At 30.4% G+C, this 27,252-nt stretch overlaps 1 protein-coding gene across 1 annotated transcript in view; it reads left to right on the forward strand.

Annotated features, from left to right (window-relative positions):
- The first annotated feature begins 586 nt into the window (after positions 1-586).
- The window catches only part of LOC142329826 (4-hydroxy-2-oxoglutarate aldolase, mitochondrial-like), a 47,035-nt gene continuing 20,369 nt past the window's right edge, over positions 587-27,252 (forward strand). Inside the window, exons 1-4 of the mRNA XM_075374680.1 lie at positions 587-991; positions 9,020-9,148; positions 20,994-21,091; positions 23,829-23,987. Of these exons, the coding sequence (XP_075230795.1) occupies positions 832-991; positions 9,020-9,148; positions 20,994-21,091; positions 23,829-23,987 (546 nt within the window). The 5' untranslated portion in view covers positions 587-831. The remainder of the gene's footprint in view (positions 992-9,019; positions 9,149-20,993; positions 21,092-23,828; positions 23,988-27,252) is intronic.

Here is a 27,252-nt window from a genome sequence, read left to right on the forward strand (position 1 = left end):
TGCACATCTTTAACAGTTCCGTCGGTTTCAAATTTATCACGAATGCGAGCAATTGTTCGACGTGTTTTTAGCGGTGTTCAAAACTCTCTGGTGAATGTTCTCTTACTTCCAGTACCGCTTCAGTACAGCGTTGCATCAACAAAAAATATGCGAACCTCAGCTATTGTTGCTACTCGACTGTTTTCTGCTGCACTGGCTCATTCCACCTCCGCGACGGAGGCGGCCTCCGTGGCGTGAGGGGTAGCGTTTCGGCTTTTCATCCGGAGGTCCTGGGTTCGAATCCCGGTCAGGCATGGCTTATTTCATACGCTGTATTTCCTTATTCCACGCACAAGCTTCAAGTTTGGAGATATCAAAAAAAAAATTAACACTTCATTTTACATCATATTTATCTTTTGTTATATAATTTGTTGTAATAGAAAGATAAAACTATTCTTAATGATACAAGGATTATCAACAACCATCTGAGCACGTGTTAGACGTAGAATAAAGTAGGGGAATTGACAGAATAGTGGGGAGAAACAGAACAGTATACACTTCGCAATAAAATTTTCAGATGACTACAATCATCTCAGCCAAACACTTTATAGCTGTTTGTGTTTATATGACAAACTTTTTATCCATAACTCGCATATTTTTTAATTTATGTTTATTTTAATGAACACGTACATATGACGTCATTTAAAGATAACTGATATAAAGTTAAAATTGTCTTTAAACTGTTATAATTGATCAATTATACAATTTCTAAACGTACATTTATATTATTTATTTACATTTGCTCTTTTTTTTTTTTATTAAATTATAATTTTTTTTTAATAAATAAAAATAATGTCACACGCAATAAGACATTTATCAACTGTTACAAAAACATTTAATTTAAAAGGTGTTTATATTCCATTAGTGACTCCTTTTACAGCAAACGGTGATATTGATTTTGAAAAAGTGGAATTTAACGTGAAAAAATATGAAAAAGAAGCAACTTTATCAGGTATTTTTTTTTTTATGTGACTGATTTATTAATTTTTGATGTAAATAATTAATCATTAATGTAATTTTTTGGTACTTACGTATTAACGCCACCGCAGCTACAGCTTTATTTAAAAACAAAGTAGTCAATCGGATTTCGGTGGAAAATGAACAGTCTCTTTATTAATTTTAATAAATGGTTATTTATATTTATTTATTTGATAAATATAATTTAACCAAACTTAACCTACGCTCGCTTCGCTCTCTAACTTTGACTAATTAACACCGTAATTTTTTGAGTATTTATTTAATAAATTCAGTAATTATTGCAATTATTTATTATTTAAATAATCAAAACACTCCTGTTAATTAGTTAAGGTTAGCGAGCGTAGGTTAAGTTCGGTTAAATTATATTTATAAAATAAATAAATATAAATAACCATTTATTAAAATTAATAAAGTGACTGTTTTGAATCTATGTTAAACTCTATATCGGCCCATTTTCCACCGAAATCCGATTGACTACTTTGTCTTTAAATAAAGCTGTAGCTGCGGTGGCATTAATACGTAAGTAACAATTTTTTTATTGATGAACCTATAAGAATAACTGGCTACTCAGTTATTCGATCGTGCGAAGGTTAATTGAATTTAAATTCGTAGGCGGCATCTTTTACTGTTAGTTAATTAAGTCTACTTGTAACAACGGGTTAAACTGTTTTACTTATTTAATAAGAATTTCACAGATTTATTTGTTATATATTTTGCAGATTAGAATAATTAATATCATTGTAAGAATCTTTACACGAGTGTCTATAATCAGTAAATGTCGACTGCTATCCTATCAATGCTGATTATTTTCTGAATATTTCCTTTTTTGAACATTTTTTTTATAATACGATCTGTTTTTTTCTTACCGTAAATCAGCGCATTCGTGCGTACGCGCGTGCACGCAGATTGGTTTATCTTGTTACTTGACCTTTCGTATCTTGATGTTATCATTAACAAATAGTAATAAAAAAAATAAAATGTTTTTAATTAGAATTTTTAAAAGCAGAGTTGGAGCATTAGATTAAAAACATGAATATAGGCACAAAAGTTTCCTGTCGACCAGATCAGATGGAAAATGACCCTAAGTACGCCTTAATTAAAATATTAAAAGTCGAGAGCCTCACTACCATTCCGATGTTTGTTTATAAGCAAAATAAAATTTAAGAACCACGTTTTTTTCACTATTTTGACTGTTGGTCGTTAAATATTGATTTTACGGAAAAAATCATTCTTGCGAAAAATTTAGAGCGGAAAATTTTACACAAAAAAGTTTATGGACGCATTTCGGATCAGATCAATAATAGTCGAGCTTGCGCAATAAACAGTAGCGCTCTACATAGTGCCTAGGTGAAGAGATGCGAGGTAGCCGGCCGCACCGTTTCAACACAGAGGCGCGATAAAAAAAAAACCCTATAACTTTTGTTTTACAATATATAATACAAAAACCGTTATCGATAAATGATACCTAAAGGAATAACTTTTAGTAAATTTAAAAGAATTTGGTACCTTTATGAATAACATATTATAGTATAATGTTGTCAGGTCGAAGTATTTTCAAATTTGTTTATTAAAGACTTGCGCAAATAAAAAATAAATTCAAAAAATCGGGAAAAACTATGCGAATATATTCTTAAGGTGATTATGAATTTAATAAGTTTTGTAGCAAAATATATTGTCGTTTTTTTAAATATTAGTAATTTTAAAATCATATTTCAAAAAATATATTTTGGGACTTTCACCAATTACGAAAAACTAAACTTTATTTACAAAGTTCTTACGAAATTATATATTAAACAATGCCGGTAGTTATAGAAAAATATTTACTTTTAGGTGGTAATATCCAGTTTTACGTAAATTTTAATTTTTTACTATGGTTTGTGACCGTAATATTAATAAAATTCATCAGTGCACACCAAACAGTGAAAAATCGCAATATATATAAATGTCTGTAAAATTTAATAAAAACAGGTTTTTACATTAAACTTGGCAAAGTTATACAGAAGTTTATATTTTACTGAGTGTTAACCTTCCTTTTCATTACTTTTTTTTTAAATTTGCAAAAAACTAATTGTTTTTGGTTTTTGTTGTAACAGATCTTTCTCATGTTTATTTATGATCTTATGAAAATTTTACTAGAATTGTTTTGTGTAACACTTTCCGTTTTACAACTTTTGTCTGAAACGTTTTTCGATAAATTCAATACTTAACTAGTTACAACCGAAAAAACTTGACTACGACACGTTCACATCGATATAAAGTGGGCCGTTTTACTAGATCCATCCGCATATCTTAAATTTAAACAAATGTCGGAATGGTAGTGAGGCTTTCCACTTATAGTATGCTAATTGAGGCATGCTTAGGGACTTTTTTCCCACCTAGTCTAATCAACAGAAAAAATTCCTGTATTCATGTTTTAAATCTAATTTTTCTACTCTATGGTGAATATTTTGTTAACGATAAAATATTGTTGGATTAATGATTCAAAAAAAATATATTTATATCATTAAGTAGGTATGTGATGATGGTTCACGATTATCACGGAGTTCGTTAGAACTTCGTCGATAAGAGGCGACGAACTCAATGAACTACTTTTACAGTTCTAAACATGACCTAACCTAACAGTGAAATGAAATTGAAAAAAAAATAAATAAGGGTAAAAACATTATATTTCAGTTCAAGTAGATTAGTAATAAAGAATACTTTTAAAAATACCATGAATTTTGTTAAACAACTTTTTTTTCCATTCGATGAACCGCGGAACTCCATGTCATTTTATTCTTTTTTTTTTTAATGAACCTTTACAAATCGTGTCGCTAGATAGCAGTACGTGATAGTACTAGTTAGCGTACAAAAACTTGATAATGTACTTCAAACAATAAAATTTAAAACAAAATATACTACAGCTTGTTTTAATAGTAAATGCTGTTATGTAAATGAAAGTACTGAAGATGAAACAATTTTTTTAATTCCCATCTCTTCTTAAAAAATAAAAATATTAGTTTACAAGAGATTATACTAGTTTTATTAAAATAGAAATAAATAAAATAGAAATAAATTCGATTGGTATAATCGAATTTATCGATAAAATCGAGGGTTACACTTACAAAGTAATAATTCCAATATTACATCACAGTTTTTAGATTCGTAAAAGTCATTATACCAATTTTATTAAAAAGAAGGGAAAATATGGTATGATGTGAATGATATGACTATCAACAAAATAAAAATAAAAAATGGCCGTGAAATTCAAATTGTTTGTTTTAAGGCAATAAATCCATAAGATAACAATCAGTTAATTCGTAAAAAAAAAATTAAACAATAATTAACAAAATACACTGATATCGAGAAAAAAAATTATTTTTAACAAAACGATACTGATATCAAAAAAAGTAATACGCTACATTTCTATTATAAAAATATGTTATTAGTTTAGAATTTTCTTTAAAAAAAATACATGTTAAATATATGTAATAGACAATAGATATACAATAATAGATAATAAAAATGTTTAAGCTTTCCATATAATAAAGCAAAAAAAGAGAAAAAAGTTGTTAGAATACTCTTTGCAACCCGATTTCATTTATATGTATAACATATCACATTTACAGAAACAATACAATTCTTATGATTATTCGTTGTTTAATAAATGAAATCGGGCCGGTAAAAGTTTTGTAACAAATTTTTCTATTTTTATTATAACATTATTTTTAACATTTTTTATTATCTATTATTGTATATCTATTATCTATTAAATATATTTAACAGGTATTTTTTTTAAAGAAAATTCTATATTAATAACAGATTTTGATATAGAAATGTATTGTCTTACCTTTTTTGATATCGGTATCGTTTTGTTAAAAACAGTCTTATTTATATTACAGAAATTTTTGTTTTTTTTTGAGTAGAATAAATTATTATTTTTTAAACCCTACTCCCCGGGCCGGATTTACAGTTAAGTAGAACTCAGCCCGAGAAAGTGTTCTTATACTATAAGGGGGCCTCCCCACCCACCGTCAGTATGTCCGGCACGGTCAGCCTCCCCACCCACCGGTCGGATCTTTTAAGTCTCTAATCCCCAACGGACAGTAACTATGTCGTTCCCGAGCCGCCCTCCAGAGACCGGGACTCGGTCTTAGACATTACCTGCCTCAAGGACCGCAGACATTACCGCAGAAAGGAGAGACCAGGTCCGGCTATGTCGTTCCCAACCCCACGGCCGGGACTCGGTCTTAACTTATTCCTATCTTATAAGCCCATGGAGTTTTTTTGAGCGAAAGAAATGATATCTGTGAGACTCTTACCGTACGGTTTATAATTTCATTGTATTTTTTTTTTTTTATGTATATGGTTACGGATTAATATAACGTAAATATGATTGAAATTTAATTTACTCTAAAAAAATGTAGTAAATGAAATTACTAATGATTGAATTTTCTCAAAGGAAGGACCTCATAGTAGCACTGGTTACTTTAAGTAGGTCCCCTAGTTTTAAATAATACTGTTTATATATATATTTAATGAAGTTGTTTAATTAACACTAATTTTTATAGTAGTTCTTTTTAAATTAAGCTACCGGAGAGTTAACTGGATTTGTGATTTCCAAATTTTAGGCGGAAGGAATTACCCTCATGATTATAAATTTTTCTCGTTCATAAAATTGTAACATCAAATGAAGAAAATGAACGATTATTATGATATATTTGTTATAATTATGTTACGTGGTGTTTATAAGTAAGTTTATTAACACAGCTAAAATAGATACAGTGTTTTTGTTTTGTTTTTTATGTATATATATAATTTTTTTTGTGTATACGGGTGTGTGTACTGTGTGTATATGTGCGCGTACGCGTGTAATGAAATAAAAACTAGAGAGAAAGGTAGTGACAAAAGCGAATAGTGATAAAGGGAGAAGGAAAGAAAGATTGAATGAATTCCAAAAAACAACTGGAAAGCTTTCGTCTATAATTAAATGTAAACCGATAAAAACTAGTATTTCTAGTTATCTTTGTAAAAATTCAATTAGAGCTACTTTATAGTAATATCTTTACTGTATTAATATATAGTTATAAAAACAAGATCAAAAACGTAGTTAATGTTCTCATCTGTCAAAACAAGTCTTGACCTACAGCGAGCTAACTTGTTTGTTTACTGATGTCGTATACTGATGTCAGCAATAAACGCGACTGTGTATGTATGCATACAATGCAACTGCCGTTTGACTATGCGCCACATTCTTGTGGAATGCATACGTAATACGTATGCATTACGTATTACGATAAAAAAAGTAGCTTTTTATATTTATTAAAACAAAATTACGTTTGTTTATTTTATGTAATCCATTGATCATATTTAATTTTAAAAAAAGTATTATCTTTTTTTATTTTTTGAACACAACTCTTAGTTGAATGAACGTATTTATTATTTTAATTGGTTTATTTTCATTTAATTGCAATATAAATTTAGTGGTAGTTAGCTAAAAATTTCAGTGTAGCACATTGAGATGTAATTATTTGCATATTTACATATATAATATGTTTTATTAAACAACTACCAAACACAGTAACAAAAAAAAAAATAAAGTTAAAAAATAAAGAAAATATAAACCCTAACAATATTATATTGTTCAAGTTTTGTTGTTGTTAGGGTTTATGTTTTCTTTATTTTTTAAATTTTTATATCTTTTTTGTTTTTGTTTTTTGTTGTAATAGGGAATTATGTACCGAATGATGAGCGGAATCAAGCGAAAGTCGACTTTTAATATTAATAATTAAAGCTTTTCTGTTTGTAGTTGTTTGAGAGTATGTTGAATTATTTGAGTTTCAAGATAGTTTTTATACATATATATATATTATATATGTGTTTATGTAAACATGTAAGTATATTGTAATATATTAATATGTTTGAAGTAGATCCGTCGTTCAACCGGTTGTTCCTAGATACGAATGCGCTTGGATATATTTTACTTACGCTTATTCCTTGGTGCAAAGGCCGTGTAGGGCCTTGGTTTCCACCGGTTTCGAAACAGGTATTTTTTAAAGAGTCGGGTTACTAACTCTACGCCCAAGCCCTACCTTGGAGAACTAGGGCTTTTCTGTCTGGAATTTCCTTTCCTTAGTCTAGAGTTCCAGTTTCTAAGACGCTAGAAACTCGCCTTCACCCCATCACCTACAGCGGTAGGATTTTATGATTACGTAGAAATTACATCTCGAACATTTATTAGTATTTAATGATTGTTTTAAAAAACATATCTGCTAGACATCACTACTAAGATTCAAAAAATCATTATTTATTCTCCTTCTTTGTCAACACCGACGTGGGAGCTGCTTTGGCGATATATCGCCAAAGTATGTATATAGTTTTGGATATATCATACACGATTAATATCCGGATACATATAAATCGGGATTGGCTGGAACATTCCGGCCAATCCCGATTTTCGGAGAACCAGATCGGACTAGTTGAAAATGATATATAATGCTTGTTGAATGAACTGGTTCAGCCTATCCGTTTTAATGTGTCCGAATTCGGACTAGCAAAACTAATGTATTATATTTTTATTGTTTGTGCAATGATAAATTAATTCATTAATTTACCAAAATATCTTTAGAATCGTGTACGTGGGAGTGGGATTTTGAAGCTTACCTAACCGGGATTCGAACCCAGGACTTCCCGTAGACGTTACCACTCCGCCACGAAGATGGGTAAATCTTTTCTGAGTGGATAAACGATTCAGCCTATTATTACACTTGTAGAATAAAGTAATATATCGTAAACTGATGGAACCTGTTTAAACCGGTTTTGCACGCTCAAACACAGATAATATTCCGGACCAGATGGGTGGGTCTCAATTTAGTGCAGCATGTTGCTGCATTGTCGTTTCGTATTGTACACGATCTTTTCAACCAAAAATTTTTTCGAAAAAAAAAACAAATGTGTTAGATAAATTAAGTGATTTTTTTTCTGATTCTCACTGACACGCTTAAAAAATCAGCGTTTCACTAAGCCAATGAAATTAAAAAATTAGAAAAATATTAATCTTTATATATCAAACTAATTCATCCTTTAAGTCAACCAGAATTTTTAAGACTAACGGATTTAGGCTGAACCAACTTATTAAATAGGTCTAGATTCATCGCTTCGGCCTAGTTCGATCTGGTTTATCTGAAAATCTAGTTTGGCCGGTAACATAACTTATCACATTATTTCACATAACTTATTGTAGAAAATCGTTAACTAAGATTTTTATATTTTGAAAATATTTTTTGTTTAATACCTTGATCTTGAATAGAGAACCGTCGGTATATAATCATAACTAGACACTGCTTCGTAGCAATGTAAACTAGATTACCGCTTATGAATAAAAACTATTTATTTTTTTTAAAGATAACTTTTCTGGATCGATTAAAAAAATTAATTGTTTGTAAATTTAAAATATATATATTATTCCAAATCACATTGTTTGCGAAAAATACGAATGATTATTCCAAACATTGTTGTTTAAATTTGTAAACATAAATATGTTGTAAAAGGTTTTTAATATTTTTTCTAATCAATTAACGAATAATTGCTTTGCCTGTAGTTATTTATTTATGCGAATAATGCAAGATATATTAAAAACCGGAGCTGCTTCATAAAATAATTAAAAAGATCATTAAAAAATAATTTTCAAATTTAAAATAAAAATTATTTTAATCATATACGAGCTAGTTATGTCTGTATTTGTGTCTGTGTACACATGATGATGTAATGTAATTCATTGCCTGCTATTTTATAATTTATTTTTAATATTATACGAAATGCACCGAATATTGTGGGTCTGGTTTTTAAAACATTGATTGAATCAGTTTATCTTAATATGATAAGACATGATAGATTTACTAATATGTTGTTTTTTTTTAAATAAGATGAGTGATAGTCTGACAGGACTGCAGTTTAAAAATCGTCAATTTTTTCTGATATAATTGACTATGCTAATTTCTACATTTCCTTTTTTTTTGTACAGGATACGTGGTTGGTGGTTCAAATAGTGAAGTGGCTGTTTTATCACCAGAAGAAAGGATAGATCTTGTGTCCAGAGTTAGAAAGTTAGTAAATCCTCAGAAGTCCGTTATAGGAGGCGCTACATCTGAATGTAAGATTATCTGTCTATATCTATACTTACACTATTAGTATCTCTATATTATATTAGTTCACTAATATCTAGTACTACTATATCTAGGGAAACAGGGGATTTGTTTGTTCGGGATAAAAAAAAACTACTCGGTCAATCGCAACCAAATTTTTACCCATGTTTCTTGGTACAACTGAGAAGGTTTGTAGATATATTTATCTCGATTTTTTTTCAGCATACATTCGTATTATAACATGGAAGGTTTTAAGCCACAGACCAAGGCCCTAGCTCCCTTGAAAGTTAAAAATGTTAAAAATATTCATTAGTTCTTAACCTCCGAGGAGAATGAAGTTGTAAATTAAAGATTTTCATCAAGGAAAATCCTTTTACTTCGTTATATTTATGCTTCCATGGCAAAGAAATAAGTTATGAATTTTTAGTCATTAAAGGTGAAAGTACTTTAGTTTCCATAACTACTGTTATTCTGTATTTTGTAATTTAGTTTATTTTTGAGATTTCTATAAAGCCTGAATCCTTTATATTCAGTATTATTCTCACAATCATGAGAATAACGAACAGCGCAGGGGTCCAAGGAGCGGAGCTATCTGGGTAGACGGGAATGGCGAGCGAAGTGAGCTCTGTGGGTGCCCAAAGCGCCGTCCTCCTGAAACACGATAATGGCGAGCTCTGCGGCCCTGGGGTAGGTCCCAAGTCCGCGGGAGGCCCCGAGGAGCCCCTGAGTTGGCTCTGGGGTTCACCAAGGCCGACCTGGGCTCTGAGGGTTCAGGTTCTGGTTAGACGGGCCGGCTAGTAAGTGTATATTTAGTATAAAAAAATATTATCATGAAAGTTAGTTTTCACGTAATAATAAAATAATAATAAAAAAAACACCATTTGTACTCATTTAGTTGAGATTTCTACTCAATTTTTTGGGTCCCAAAAAATTGAAAATTTTCCGGATGTTAATGTTCGTATGTACGAATGTGTGTTCGGTGTTGACCTCTAAATCACCTTATATCTCCAAAACTACTTAACCGATTTTGACCAAACTTGATAAGATTAATTTTATATATGAGGCATTGATGCCATTAAATTTTCAACTTAAATGGTCTGGGGGATGAGGCTTTAGAGAAAGGTCATCCTCACTATCTCGAGATTTCACCTAACTAAGGTCATATTTTTCTTAGGGACATTTGTAAACAATTAAAAAAAAAAAACAATATTTACAAGAAATATTTTTGCAAAATCGCACCCCCACCCCAAAAAATGCTGTAAACACTAACGCTTTGTTGTGATCGCTATGATGGTTGTGTTTCATTATGATTTCTTCTTCTGTTGTTAAATTGCCCATATAAATTAATATTTACTAAATTGGGAGCCCCAAACCCCAAGCGGCCGGACCCAATTAAAGGTCATGCACTTTTTAACATTTTTCTTTCTTCCCTTTTTTTGTAATCAAGACTGCTTAAACATTTTTTTATAAAGAATTGAACTTTACGTGGTCGTGTGAAGTATCAGTTTATACATTTTAAAGGGCGCTGAAAACAATTTTAATATTTTAAGTTGTTGAAATAGAAGATTTTTGTATCACCAGATTTAAAATTTGCGGTTTTAACCTCGTGCCAATATTATTTGTTATCTTGTAATTATAACCTGGAATTTCTTAATATGTCAATCATATATTGATTATATTTTATTTATAAATAGTCGCTTGACGGAAAATTTCTACAGCTGTGGGATTGCAGGGCATCTAAGTAAGGATTGCCAAACGGCGGCCAAATGTACCCTTCGTAATTCTCGGGGGACGCGGCTGCAGAACCATGATCAAAATAATGAGGTACTTTTTCAGTATTTTGAGAAAGACCTGGGTTGGGACAGCTCTGTCAAGGAGGGGTGAGCCGCTTAGGCGTTCCGCTGCCGGTGATTGGGCAGGAACTCCCTTACTGTTCCGATTGGACTTCGATGAGGGGGGTAAATTAAGACCGTTGTCCCGGTAGGGGATCTCTTTGGGGTTCCTCATTTGAGGCGTGGCGTCAAGACCGGAGTCCCGGTGGGGGGATCTCTACGAGGCCCCCTCATTAGAGGCATGGCAACTAATTAAAGACCGAGTCCCGGGTGTCTGGGGGAAACGTCAGTTCTCGACTAGGCAGTTTGGGGCGATGGCACCCCCTAGAGCTGCGTTCATGATTGGTTTCGGGTCTGGCTCCAGGGGGTGAATAAAACTTGATGAACTCAAAAAAACTGTGTTGTCAACTTTTTTCATGAATAGACTGAAATTTCCTTGCTTTGTTCCGCGGTTATAACTGTTTAAAATTTTATCATATTTTTACACCGTTTTTCTTACTATAATATCAAGTTACAATTATTTTAACGTTGTTGGTCATACTCTGGCATCTTGATAAAAAAAAAGAAATACTTTAAAGAATTAAAAACAAAATAAACTATTTGTATGATTTACTATCAAGAACTACAGAATCAGTTTTAAAATATTTTCAACAAAAACGCTTACTTAAAGCTTAAATGATTTGCTTTATCTGATTTTACTTTCCATTAACGGCTAGCTTTTTGTGATAATAAATTTATAAATACTAACCTTCTTTTCCCAAGGAGCAAATCATTCATTATAGATGTATCAAGCTTGAGGATTTGATTCTCCGGATTCAGAAATGGGAGCATCCGTAGTTTTGGTAAGGATTCAAACTTTTCCATTTATTACAAAAGTAAAAGTATTTCTATAATTGAAATCAATGAATCAAGGTTGTCTTTATATGAAATATTTTGTTTTGTAGAATTTCCACCCGACTAAATTTAGCTGTATTAATCTTACTTGTTTTGTCTTTGTTATCATCTTTAACCTCATATAAAGTCGATGCATGGAACGTGTGCGTCGGCTTTATTATTATAAAAATTCAATTAATTCCTTTGTTTCTTTATTATATCGCGTTACAGAAGATCTCTTGGAAGCTTTCATCACGACACGTGTAAAAAATGAGATTAAATCTACGGTTGCAGAAATGATTCCTAAAAACGAAATTACAAAATTAAAAGTACTTTTTTAAAACATAGTGTATTTTGTAGTTCAACCGGTTTACTATAATTAAACGCGAAATAATCTGTTTTTTCGATAAATTGATTATATTTTTTTCCACCACCTTAATTTAATTACATTAAAGAATCATTATCCCTGAAAATATTGTCGGTAAATATTGCTGTTTATTGTAAAAATTAAATGTATGATTTAAATTTTTATTTACAAGTTGGTTATTTTCATCTCGTAATCTTTCTGCAGTTCTTTCAAGTTCTCACAGTTTCAATCGTAGTTCAGCATTATCGTTTTAGTAAAATCTTTGATGAAATTAAAGGTCTTTTATAATTTTATAACATTTATCATAAAACTTTTTTGATATCCAACATGCTAAATTCAAAAATAACTCTACTCTTAAATATGAACCAGAAATCAGCAAATCTAGTGGATTTGTACTCTCTGAAACGATTTTATATGAATTATGTTGGTCACTTGAATCTGAGTGACGAAATGATTCTATTAATTTTTAAATTCTTTCCCACAATCATGATATAATTTTGTTACATTGAAAAAACCCGTATTTGTATCGATACTTAGCTTAAAAACACTGAAATTACCGTGTGAATACTTATCTTTTATTTCTTCATAACTATAAATCAGGAATCGTTTTTTAGATACATTAAAGAATTATTTAAACTCTTACATGAATAATATATTTGAATGAAAATAAATTTTTTTATATAAATACGTACCAGTAATAATTTTAGTTAATTCACTTTATTATCACCTTCATCCTCATAAATGCCTGATCCTCGAATCTGAGGTTTTATTATTATAAAATTCAATTAATACTTTAAAGATTGTTGTTTGTTGTAAAAGTGTAATGAAAAAAATCACTTATATGAAATAATTTGGTCATGGAAATTCCCACCACCTAATTTAGATACATTAAAGAATTGGCTAACTATATATAAAGAGATTAGCTGATCGGAATTCCGAGTAGCTAAAGTTTCTGAATAATAATGGATTAATTCTTTAGATTGTTTATTTTCACGCCAATAAAAAAAGAAGTTTCCCACCATCTTTATATAATTTCATCGCGTTAAAACCGGTATTCGTATCGATAATCAGATTAAAACCACCGAAAGCCGAGGTGTAAATTCTCACCTCGGTTAATTTAGATATATTAAAGAATTATTTTTCCTTTAAAAATATTTTTTATGATAATAGTAAAAAAATAAACTTAAAATTGTCATATTTGATGCTGTTTGTTAACTATTTTGTAAAAAAAGAAGTATGTTACTTATTTTTTACATTATAGTATTTGGGTAATATCACTTGATATTTATAATTTTCATCAATTTGTGGTTGTATGTTGTAGTTCCCTTTATGTGTGGTATATGCAACAAATATTTATTATCATTCATCGTTTAATATGTACTATTTTATTCTATTTCAATTGTTTGTAAAAAATTAATTATTTACAAACTTCATCAATAGCTCAAAAAATCGATTTTATAATTTATTTATTATAACAGTAATTATATTATAAAATGATCTCATGTTTACGGATTACAGATATTTTAGAAAAAATATGATGATTCTACCAACAATATATCTGAGTATCTTACATTATTATATTCAAAATTGCGGGAAATTCTAAACTTTATTGATTGTAAACTTAAAAGTAAAAATAATACTTTTATATTGAACATGTGGAATAATTTTCCAAGTTAACTATACGTAATTCGCAATATAAAAACGCAGCGTCAAATATATTGCATACTATTACTTATGAATTGGTATATCAATAAGAAAATTTAGAAAACAAAAGAAATCCTCTTTTAAAAAGAAGTTCGTTTATGTTTAACATAAATCAAAATGATTATATGTATGAAATGGTAGTTGAATTGTATAAAAATTTAAAACAAATAAACTTTTTTTATAATAAATATTCTTTATATATTAGATTGCAAGCAATTATATTCATATTTCCACATTTGTGTAAAGAAATTTACAGTTCTAACGAGATAATCACAGAAGATTTATAAAAAGAATATCGAAATAACAAAACAATAAGTGTATCTAAAAGACAGTTACGAATTTTTACATCTTTTATATTTAAACGTTTTATTAGATTTAGATCTCGAAAGTGTAATGTTGTATATTAAACACCAAATGGAAAACGGTGCGGTGCCTGTTGTTATAAAGTATTTACTGGCTGTAATTTGTAATCAAATTTCTAAAATTACTTTTTCTAAAATAAATTGAAAAAATATATTTTGATCACTAATTAATCAGTTAAAAGATAAAGATTACAAACCGCTACTAAAATTTTACATATATATAGTAATATAAAATATATCCAAGCAATATATTGAATGATAGTACAAACCCCAATGATATTTCATTATTTGCAAAAACAGCAATCAATATAGTTACAATTGATGTTTATTCATCAAAATAAAAATTATTTTTCATATAAAACAAAATAGTAATTTTAAATTGTTCGTATGTAAAATTCAAAACGATAATGGTATTAGTGTTTTCAATTTATTAGCGTTAAATCAAATTCTTTACATGAATTTTCTTGGAATGAAGACTTCAAGTATACCATAGATATCGTAAAAAGTTATGTTTTCCGTACAAAAGTATTACAGTAAAACGTATATCATTTTTAGATGTGCAATTTAATCATTTATATTCAAGTAGCGTATCATATATAAAAAAAAAAGGTTTATATGATGGTATGTTTTCTTTAAAATATTAATAAATATAAATCAGTAGATGCAGATAAATATAAATATAGAAATATAATTTCTAAATAAACAAAGAATAGTTTAAAACCTTTTACCATTACAATGATCCGCAGTTGATTAGCGCTCCGCGAAAATATGTGGGTATCTGATTGCCTGCCTCCCTTCATAGTCCTATGCTACCTCCCTGTGAAAAAATTTCAAAAAATTACAGTATATTAAAGAGATTTTGACCAAAAAAAACCGCTACGATTGGATATTTTTATGCTTGTAACAACAACAAAATTGAAACAGTACAAAAATTACGATAATTTAATTGCAGAATTTTTTTGCGCATTTCTACCGCGTTTTTTATTAGCGAATTTTTTTTTTTTTGCTTTGTGTTTATGAAACATAGTTTGCTGATTTTAAAAATAATACTTTCAAGCAAATCGGTTGAAAATTGGGCAAAATATGATGAAAAACCCGTGTCATAAATCACAGATTAGTAACATATGTTAGTATAAATGAAAGTAGATTCAGAAAACTACTTTTTATAAAAATTCCCACCATTCAAAAGGCTATTCAGATTGACAAAAAAACATTTTTACTGTATACTGTTATTCATTACGAATCGTTATGTGTTACATGTTTACCGATATCATTTGTCAGAAAAGATATTTATAGACCTCAAGTAAAAGTGACGTATTTATGACCACAAATTCCTTTTTTTTTGTGTGTGTGCCGTATAACATAATTTATTATGTGTTTCAATACATCGATGTGTTGCTAATATAATAAGCTATTTTTGTAAATAATAAATAAATCCGGAACCCTCATATCAATTATTACATAAGTCACACACACACATATACAAGCACATTTCTGAGAAAAAAATGGTCATATTCTTTCTAGTCTAAATAAAACATTTTATATCATATAAACGCGTTCAAATTGTGTAATAAAACTTATTCCTTTGTGAATACAAAACAAAATAACCGACTTAGATGCCATATAAAATGATTTTGTAACAGCGTTTTAAAACTGACGCCTTACATAGCCAGTTTAATAGCTACATGATCTGAAAAGGATTATAAAAGACATTAGAAAACTTGTAATGAAAATTTATGAAGACAACTCTATCAAAACCTGATAATTTATTGTTTACAGATTCTAATTAATATTAATTAGACTGTACTTAAACATCATAACATCGATCCACTGTAAATGTGTTTGAATAAAAATAAATTATCTTACACAATCAAATTTAAATGAAATTAATCACTCAAAATCTTTATATTCCTACATAAAGATATTCATGTTCCATATTTAGACAATGTATTAAATGTAGATTTATTACATTATCACGTAATTGTATTGTGATTGAAAAAAAAAAAAAATAAGATCTAGTTGAATAAAAAGTTTTATTTTTTCTGCAATGACTTTTTTAAAAACCTGTAATTTACATTAAGTAGAGAATAAAAATCAATGCTGTTGTATATATCTGTCTGAACCATTAAAATAAACAACTAATTATGAGTGATTGAGAGCTACTATGGGGAATTCCCTGACAAAGACAGTCTATAGTATGTTATAATAAAATACTTTTATAACAAACTATGTGTTGTGATGTAGAAGCTGTTTGCTCGATAAATTTACTGCATTTTGCGGCTTTGTATGAAATTATTTTAGTCTCTAAATTATTTTTATTTTCTCTCTTTACATTACGAATAATTTTCTCTCCGGTTTTTCGTTGATTAATAAGATTACAATAAGATTCATCAGATTTATCGCTTTGAAATTTCTATCAAGCATTATGCCTATCTGTTACGGCTTTATCGCAATTTTCGTTCCCCCCTCTCTTTTTTCCTGTCTAGCCTCCGGTAACTACCGTTTAGATAATTCTTCAGAGGATGAATGAGGATGATATGTATGAGTGTAAATGAAGTGTAGTCTTGTACATTCTCAGTTCGACCATTCCTGAGATGTGTGGTTAATTGAAACCCAACCACCAAAGAACACCGGTATCCACGATCTAGTATTCAAATCCGTGTAAAAGTAACTGGCTTTACTAGGACTTGAACGCTGGAACTCTCGACTTCCAAATCAGCTGATTTGGGAAGACGCGTTCACCAGTAGACCAAGCCGGTGGGTTTCGCAATTTTCGTTCCACCACTGGTGTTTTTTCCTAGGATTTATAGCTGAAACCTTTTTTGCGATATCTTTTAATTTTGGAATAATTTTATCCAAATCAGATTCTACAAGAATTTCAGTTAAATTTTTATAATTATAATTTCCAATTTATCCGCTAGAATCGTATTCCCTTTTTGGTTTATTCTTTTTGTTTAATTTCCGTATTGTAGGTGTAAATTTTATTTTGATTTTAAATAAATAATGATCAGATCCGGTATCTGTTCCTTTTAATACTTTAACGTTTTGAATCTCTTTATGTACAAATTTTATCCATTTATTCATTTATATATTATATATTCCACTTTCTTGTGGACACGATAACTGTCGTAATTTTGCGCCAATCACTTTCAAAATGATACAAAATATATAACGAACCAAATTCTCGGTCGAGTTCGTTATCGAGCAAAATCGGACCATGGGGGTGGAAATGTGGGGACTTTTTCGAAAAAAACAAAATATCGCTATAACATTTTTATTAAGTAAAATATCACATTCTTTTAAAGTTCTTACTATTCTTTGGATAAGGGCCTAAAACTTATATAAATAAGGTTTTTTTGATATCACCAACCATTGGCCTAGGAGTTGGAAAAATTGGGGTTTTGAAAACAAAAACATCATACCTCCCTTAATGGACACATTATCGAATCGGTTTAAATTGGTTGTTAGTTCTCTAAACATTACTTAAAACCTTTGTCTGAAACAATTTTTGATATGACCAACCCTTACGACAAGGGATGACTAAAATGTTGCTAGAATTGTAAGAAGATGACCATTGTCGTATTGAGTAAATTTAAAGTTTTTCTTAACTGTAAGGTGGACATCTTTCTTATCCCCTCCATAGCACCGGTGAAATCTACCTCCGCCTTCTGCCGTGCCGAAAGGGATTTTTTTCTTTTCTCCCAATATTCTTTCATTCTTTCTCTCTTCGACCATTTCAATTTAATGCGATTCTTTTCCTTTGTTACTGTATCAAACTCAGATTCATGTATTTCTTGTCTGAGTACATATCTTTTTTCAGGAAACGTTAATTACTCATTTTTCTCTTCTCTCTTAGATTGCCGCTTTTTCCGTAATGTTGTATTTTAATGTTTCCCATAGATATTTGAAAATAGACATAGTTTTTTAAATTTCCGTATTCTACACTAATTTGTTTTTTTGGGATAGTCTTTGATGGCTGGCGTTATTTCTGATTTTTCAAAGGAGGCTTGTGGACACGATAACTGCCGTAATTTTGCGCCAATCACTTTCAAATTGATACAAAATATATAACGACCCAAATTCTCGGTCGAGTTCGTTAATGAGCAAAATCGGATCATGGCGCTGGAAGTGTGGGGACTTTTTTAAAAAACCAATATCGCTATAACTTTCTTATTAAGTGAAATATCAAATTCGTTTAAAGTTCTTACTATTATTTGGGTAAAGACCTAAAACTTAACCATTTGTTTTAGATCCTCCGCCAAGGTAAGGTATTATGTCAGAGGATGAATGATGATAAGTATGAATGTAGTTGAAGTGTAGTCTTGTACAGTGTGGTTAATTGAAACCCAACCACCAAAAAACAGCGGTATCCAGTATCTAGTTGAATAGTTTCTTCCTCTCTTTCTACTAGTAAATCCAGGTCATACACATCTAATTCGGATTCCGTTGTTTTTTTGTCCCTATCCTGATACTTTTTCATTTTCTTCCCAGTATTTCGTCCAGGATGAGGGTGAAAAGCAGAGCAGAGACTTGTCTTGTCAGAGGAGAGGTTGAAAAGCAGAGATGTCCTCTTAATTTATCTTTTAATATTGTGTTTATGAGGGTTAGTCCTGTGCGTTTTACTATTTTGTTATCTACCTCGTATTCTTTCATAGTTTATAGCAATGTTTCTCTGTCTACAAAGTCGTAAGATTTTTTTGTAGTCTACAGATATAATAAATGCTGTTTGGTTCCGCTTTTAATGAATTTCAGGATGGGTTTCAGGCACAGGATTTGATCTGGGTATGATCTGCCCTTCCTGAATTCTCCTTGATATTTTATACTTTCTATCCGATCTAGGGTTCAAGTCTGTTTAGCAAGGTTTTCGAGAAAATTTTGTATGTAACTTACTAGTAGTGAAATCTGTCGATAATTGTTGATGTTGGGTGATCTGTAATATGGATTGAAGAATGTCATTTTTTATGTTTATCTATTAAATAGTTATGTAATGATTGCCACATACTTTATTAGGAATGTATTTACCTAAAGAGGATTAAATAGCTCAAATGGAAAATCCCGATTATTAAAAACTTTTTCACGTTTCTTACAATCATCTTTTTCTTTGCCTTAACGTTTTTTCTCTTACTAAATTCTTTCTTTTTTTCATTTACAAACTAATCCTTTTCCTGCCTCTTCTTCTTGCATGTTCTCAACAAGAGATTGAGGTTGGAGATTAGTACATAATTAGAGTAAAAGATAATAATAACACAATTATAACGTGGTAATAAGAAAGTAAGAAAAAACAATGTGTGGACAATAAAAGATTCAAATTTAGCACAGCGGACGAAAATTTTACGTTGTGTCCAAATACTAAAATACTGCTGTTTCCTTTCTTTGCCACCTTATCTTAGTTTCCGTGTTTTATTTTCATACAAAACTTCTCTTTAAACATATATATCTTTATAAGTTTACGAGTTTTCCTTGGAAATCTTCGCTAGCTACTCGTATTTTGGCTTTTACTTCCTTCTCACTTAACCATTCGTTTATTTTTTATGTTGTTATTTTACTAACAATATAATAACTTTACATACCTAACTTTTCTATAACTAACAGTATTAATTTTTAGTGAAAGCGTCCAGTTTCTTTAAATTATTGCCATTGTATATTCAATTAGGTACCGAATTGTACATATGTAGAGTAATATCAAAGAATATAAACGGCGGCTTCATTATTCAAAACTGAGCGATTCTAGTTGTTATAAACAAGTGCGGATCTAGATAGTTATAAAAGGACTAATTTATTATATGTTTGAAAGTTTTGTCTGCGATCTTGTATTCACCGTATTGATTAATATGTATTTTTTTTAAATAGTAAGGTGGACATGTAATATACTAGTAAGATGGACAAATTACTCAAGTAATTTAGCACTGAAAACATTTAACAAAATTTTGAAACGAAATATTGTGATAATTTAAGTAAACAATATCGGCTGACGGTTGACCTAGCCATTTAATGTATAGTAATGTTGCAAATTATAATTTATTGGGCATTACTATTATTCGTGTTATTTATCAATGCGAAAGTTGTTATTAGTGGACGTTAATTCGAAAAGTAATAGGAAATACAATTACAAAGGAGCTTTTTACCTATTTTATTATTACTAGAATAGATTTTTCTATTTCTAGAAACTTGATTGCTTACAACTTAAAAAAGAAGGTACTTATTGAGAGACAGTTTTCGTCATCGTTATTTTGTAAAATTTTACATTAAAATTACGTATCACATTTTTATCTTGCTATTTAAAAAAAAACGTTTGATTCGACATGGTAGATTCTAAACAGCGGAAAAAATTTAAAACTCACCATAAAGTAGTAATTTTGTATCTGTGAACATTAGGACATGTGACATTATCTGTGAACAACTAGGAGCGTTACCTCTATCTCCTAGTTCCATCAGTTTTGAATTGTGAAGCAGTTTATAAATTTTAATATCGCTACAATAAAGTTTATCAATATATTAAAGTGTATTTAAAAGTTTAAACTTATATTCTTCTTATCTAACTTTTTTATATCTTGCCTGCTGAAATATAAATCTAAATTTGGTAATTACAGCAATAAAATTTCATAAAAAAATTTTTTATTAATACTATAAAATTATTGATATTTAAGTATTTATCAATAATTATAACTTTTTACTATCATAAAAGTTTAATAATTATTATTATTATTTTTTACAGCAACGAAGCAGTCTTATGAAATGTCACAAGCGATGGCGGCAGCAGGAGCTGATGCAGTTCTTGTATTGACACCTTTCTATTTCAAAAACAAAATGACAGTTAGTATTTACCACCTATTTAATAATTTTAACTAAATATAGTTAAATAATTATTTTAATCGGTTGAACTTTTCAATTTCTTGCAACAACCAGCTTGTTATTGAATAGACTGCGTCAAAAATACACAAATTCACAATATGAAACATAGAAATGAAGCACTTAAAAGTTGAATTCAGATTAAATAATGGTGAATGACAAACAAAGAAAATCGGAAAATTGAAAAAATATTATTGAACAGATCTTTCAGTAAAACTGACTTTTCAAATCAAACAAATTATTATTCTATTTTGCCGGATTTACACAATCCATTGTTCTTCACTATCGATTTTTACACAATCGATTCTTTATCAAGTAAACAATTTAGTCGATTAGAAATACTGATACGTGAATACGTGTTGTACTGTTAATACATGAAACGTGTTGTGCTGTTTTTTTTTTATAGCTTATTGGTTTAATATGTTAAGTATATTATTCCTTACGTAATTAAACATTTAGCAAAACAACTTCACCACCCTCTTTTAGGCTTTTCATCTACATTTTCCCAACATATATACATTTTACTTTATGTGAAGTATTAACGGGTCAGTTTTCAAATTGCTAGATGTATTAAGGACTATTTAGTTAGAATGTATTAACCCACCGGGTTGGTCTAGTGGTGAACGCGTCTTCCCAAATCATCTGATTTGGAAGTCGAGAGTTCCAGCGTTTAAGTCCTAGTAAAGTCAGTTATTTTTACACGGATTTGAATACTAGATCGTGGATACCGGTGTTCTTTGGTGGTTGGGTTTCAAGTAACCACACATCTCAGGAGTGGTCGAACTGACACTGTACATGACTACTATACTTCATTTACACTCGTACATATCGTCCTCTGAAGTATTATCTGATAGGTAATTACCTAAAAATTAAATGTCAGAAACTTATCTTTCAGATAAAACAAAATTGGCTTCAATCTTACTTTTTTATGTCATTATTTCAATTCAAAGTTCTATAACACTAAAAAAAAAAAAAACACCCATTACCTAGATTCAACTTGATATCTTTATAGAAAACTAAATTTTCTACCGATAACAAATCTATCGTGTAACCCCAGTCTTAGAACTTAGTATTATAGAGTTATATAAGTATTGATTAGAGGCATGTAATCTTTAAAAAAGAATCTGCAATGAAATTCAATGCAATCCAATCTTAAATTCGTATATATTTTGCCTGAATAGCTTTCTAACTTTCATTTCTTGTTCTTGGATCGCTAGGTTCTGTATTTCTTTGTTCATATGTTGTAAGTACCCGTGGTTGCTCTTTTATTCCTAGAGTCTAATATAGATTTGTTTATTTAGTTAAAAAAGTTTGTTTAATTTATAAATTAATTAGCCATTGAAAAATCCGCTTTAGGTTATAAATATGAGATTGGCCGTTATCAAAAAGGTACCTTACTGTGTGATTGGTAACGATTTGTTGATTTTTTAACAATTCTGAGCTATTATGGGTTGATTATTTTTTTCAGCGTCAAAATTATGCTTGATATAATTTCACAAAAGATATATTATGGGATCATGTTCAATGCTCACAAAAAATTCGTTTTAATAAATTTCAGTTTATAATAAAATGCCAATAAATATCCAAAAAAAGACATGAGAAATTAAAAGTAAGACCAGATTAAGATTATGGACCATTTTAAATATCTAGGAGAAATAATTAGTAGAAATGAAACAGGTAATCAGTGATTTTAATTTAAAAAAAAAAAAAATTAGAACAACAAAACTTTTACAGTAAAAAAAAAACAAAAAACAACATTCTATAAATACAAACTAAGGCATTATAGCACAGTTGTAAGACCAGTCATCTTGTACGGCAGCAAATACTCGTATAACTGAAATAGAACATTAATTCGAGATAGAAAGATGCATTTTAAGAAAGATTTATGGTCCAAGAAGAACACAACGCCACAGACTGAGATCAAGTAAATATTCGATAAAATTAAAGACTTGGAAGTAAAATTAAGAAACCGACGCCTAAAATTCTATAGACTCGTGGCCCGAATTTACCAATCTCAAGCCTAAACAAATAGATCTTCAATAAACTCTGGAATTATAAAGTCGAGGTGCCTATGCTAAACAGATGAAAGAAGAGCTTAAAAATTTTAACGATACAAAAAGTGATGTTCTACATCGAAAAAAATACAGAAAGAAAATGTTAGATTTTAAGGTTCTTGCAGATGTAAAGAAAAACTCAACAAAGGAGAATGGACTGTAGAAATAAGAGCTACAAAGTTTGAAAAAATGAAGGACGTCTGAAAGAAAAAGGAAAGAAAGCATGAAATTATATTTATGTGGTCCTTGAAGACCTACCCGCGGAGAAAAAAAGCGATGTTTTTTTTTACCCTAATAAAACCATTATTCCGTCCTACAGTTATGGAAAAAAAATTATTTTTGAATATAAATGAATAATCTATTAGTTGAATACTTTTATTTATAATGATTACAAATAAAATGTTTAATAAATTTTTTCCGGTCTCCGTGGCGCGAGTGGTAGCGTCTCGACCTTTCATCTGGAAATCCCGGATTCGAATCCCGGTCAGGTATAGTATTTTAACATGCTAAAAAAAATTATCGTCTCATCCTCTGAAGTAATACCTAACGGTAGTTTTGGAGAAAAAAAACATTTTAATATTTTCATTAATTTTTTGAATGTTCTTTATTTTCTTTTTAATTAAAATTGATTTTCTTTTGTTTTACAGGACGACGTAATAGCCAATCATTATGTAACACTTGCTAATAAAATTCCTATACCAGTTATAATTTATAACAATCCCAACGTATCTGGTATTAATATGAGTTACAAGTTACTATCAAAACTTGCTGAACATCCTAACATATGTGGAGTGAAAGATTCTGACGTAAGTAAATGTTGATCGTAAATCAAACGATTTGAAATTAATATTGCGTATTATATTGTATTTTTTTTCTAGTTAGTCTGCGAAAATTGAAAGCAATATTTCATCCTTCTGGTGCTTGAGGTGGGATATACTTGTACTGCTTTCAATATTGCTTCTTCATGGTTGAAATTTCACACAAAACGTTCACGACCGGTATCGAATCGTTGTGGTTTAAGCATACCCGTTTCTCAAACTCTCTTCTCCAAAACCACAAATATTTTACGATCCAGTACTCTTTAATCTGGATAAGTTTCCCGGAATTCACGCACAACAGGCAATCCATTTTTATTTATTTTACCATAAATTAACAACGGCGGCCCGTCAACTCTCCAAATGAAAACAAATTTGTGGTATCATTCGTTGTGAATGACCGTCCGAACAATAACAGCACAAACACCACAGAAATGAATATTCAAATGCTAAATACTAAATTTACTTGTTGATCAGCTGTTATTGCCAACCTATGAAAAAATTAAAATGTTTAATATGTTTAAGAAGGATGTGTTACAAATTGTTTTTAATGATTTTTACATTTGTTTGCAAATTATTCTTTTTAAAATTGTATCACTTTTCCGATCCAGTTTGTGTGTTTTGTTTCTAATTCGAACTTCTCAAATTTTTCTTATATTTTAACAAACTGTATTTACATAAATTTTCTCAGAATTAGATTCTCTTCAAAGTTAACTAGAAATTTTTATTTATTGATTGATAAATTATCGAAGTTATTTTATTTCACACCCAAAAAAGTGTATTTTCTGACCAAACTGTTTTCGTGTTTTACCCCGTTTTTCTTGAAACCTAAGTGAGATGACCACTTTTATTCAATTTATTATATCAAAAACCATAAGAAAGCATTAATTTACCCCCTCGATTTGTACCCCAAGAATTTTTGTACGGTTTAGTTTCACAGAGAGAATAGAAAGCAATGTTTCGCAAGCCGAAACTCGCTAACGAACCGTTTTCTGTGCTATATTTTTTTATGAACTTTTCTTCTTATTTTTGGCTATAGAATCATCTAACGAGAGATTGACTCGTATTTTGAATGACATTCCTTAGTCATACAATAAAACAATTTAAAAAAAGAAATATTATTGAAATAATATTTAACAGCAGGCTTTTAATTCTCCCTTAATGTGTAAGGTAAAAAAAAAATTATTGAAATTATCCCGTTTTTTTACTTTGAAAACTTGAATCAACCCGTATAATTAAAAATAAACACAAAGTTTAGTGATAGATAAATCTTTAAAAAATATACAGGGCGTTTCATAATGTTCTTCGGAGTTTCGAAAATTCATTAACAAAAAACTATTTCGCTCATAAGAATAAAACAAGTACTGTACGAAAGAGTACTTCAAATAGTTTTTTTTCCATGTATACTAGGCAGTTAGTAAACCATTTGCTCGCTAGGCGTCGACTGTAGAAAAAAAAGCCGCCACGGGAAGCGAGAAGTCGTTTGTGTGTTAGAATTTCACTTGTCAACGTCAGTTGACAACGTGCAACGTGCGTTTCGATTGAAATTTCATAAGGAGCCACCAAGTGACAATTCAATTCGTGCACGGTATAAACAATTCAGTGAGACCGGTTGCTTGTGCAAGCGAAAATCAACCTCAGAAGTCAATGTCGAATGTATGCATGCAAGTTTCATTCACAGCCCGTCAAAATCGACCGCGGCTGCAGGCAGAGAATTAGGAATTCCGAAAACAACACTGTGGAGAGTTCTTCGTAAACGTTTATTATGCAATCCGTACCGTCTTCAATTAATCCAGCGTCTTTCTGATGGGGATAAAACACGTAGGCTCGATTTTTGTTTACAGTTACAGGAAAAGATGTTGTTAGATGAAGGTTTTCTAAACAAGATAATTTTCAGCGATGAAGCTACTTTCCAAATTAGCGGCAAAGTAAACCGTCATAACGTGCGAGTTTGGGGAACTGAAAACCCACACGCTTATGTGGAACACATTCGGGATTCTCCGAAAGTAAACTTTTTTTGTGCGATCTTTCGTGAGGCAGTGTTCTTTTTTATGGAAACGACAGTAACCGGCACGATATACCTGGATATGTTACAATTATGGCTTATGCCTCAGCTACTCAATGACTTCATTTTCCAGCAAGATGGTTGTGCTGCCCGTTTTCATTACGAGGTTCGACAGTACCTTAACACAACATTACCTCGGCGCTGGATAGGACGTGCGTCTGAAGAAGACAACACATTATGCTGTGGCCACCAAGATCACCAGACCTCACGCCATGTGATTTCTTTCTCTGGGATTACGTGAAAGATACGGTGTTTATCCCACCAATGCCGCACGATATCGCTGATCTAAAGGATCGCATAAGCAATGCAATCAACTCTTATCGAAAATGACATGTTAGAACGAGTTTGGCAAGAGCTAGGCTTTCGTGTTGATGTGTGCCTTGTCACCAGAGGATCATATATTAACATTTATAGATTTAAAAAAAACTGTTTGAGTCCCTGCATCACCTCGTACAACTTCCATTTAGGTAAGTGAAATACTTTTTCTGTGCTGAATTTTTGTAACTCCTTAGAACATTATGGAACGCTCTGTATAATAAAATAAAAAATCCTAACTTCCAATTAAATTTCGATAACTAACGTACATTAACAAAACCTTTAGCTAAAAAAAATAATGTATGGCTTCCAAAACCCAGTATAACGTCAAGCCCACCGGGTTGGTCTAGTGGTGAACGTGTCTTCCTAAATCAGCTGATTTGGAAGTCGAGAGTTCCAGCGTTTAAATCCTAGTAGTCAGTTATTTTTACACGGATTTGAATACTAGATCGTGGATACCGGTGTTCTTTGTTGGTTGGGTTTCAATTAACCACACATCTCAGGATTGGTCGAACTGAGACCTGTACAAGACTACACTTCATTTACACTCATACATATCATCCTCTGAAGTATTATCTAAAAGGTAATTACCGGAGGCTAAACAGGAAAAAGAAAGTATAATGTCAAATCAGTACGAGATAGCCTATTTGAAAAATATATGTAAATTGTATAGGGAAACTGTATAGGAGTATGAATTTTCTATTTATATACCCAGTCAAACTTTGAATTCATCAAAAAGTTCAATATTTAGTTACGTCTTGACCTACTAAATGTGGATCTTATATTTGTTTTTGGGCAGTATTTATTTTGTTAAAGTGGGTATCCTGCTCAGCCCCATGCTCTGATCCAGTTTTTGGAATGTAGATTGAGCGAAAG

The sequence above is a fragment of the Lycorma delicatula genome, chromosome 9 (genome assembly GCF_047948215.1).
Source record: "Lycorma delicatula isolate Av1 chromosome 9, ASM4794821v1, whole genome shotgun sequence".
NCBI lineage: Eukaryota > Metazoa > Arthropoda > Insecta > Hemiptera > Fulgoridae > Lycorma > Lycorma delicatula.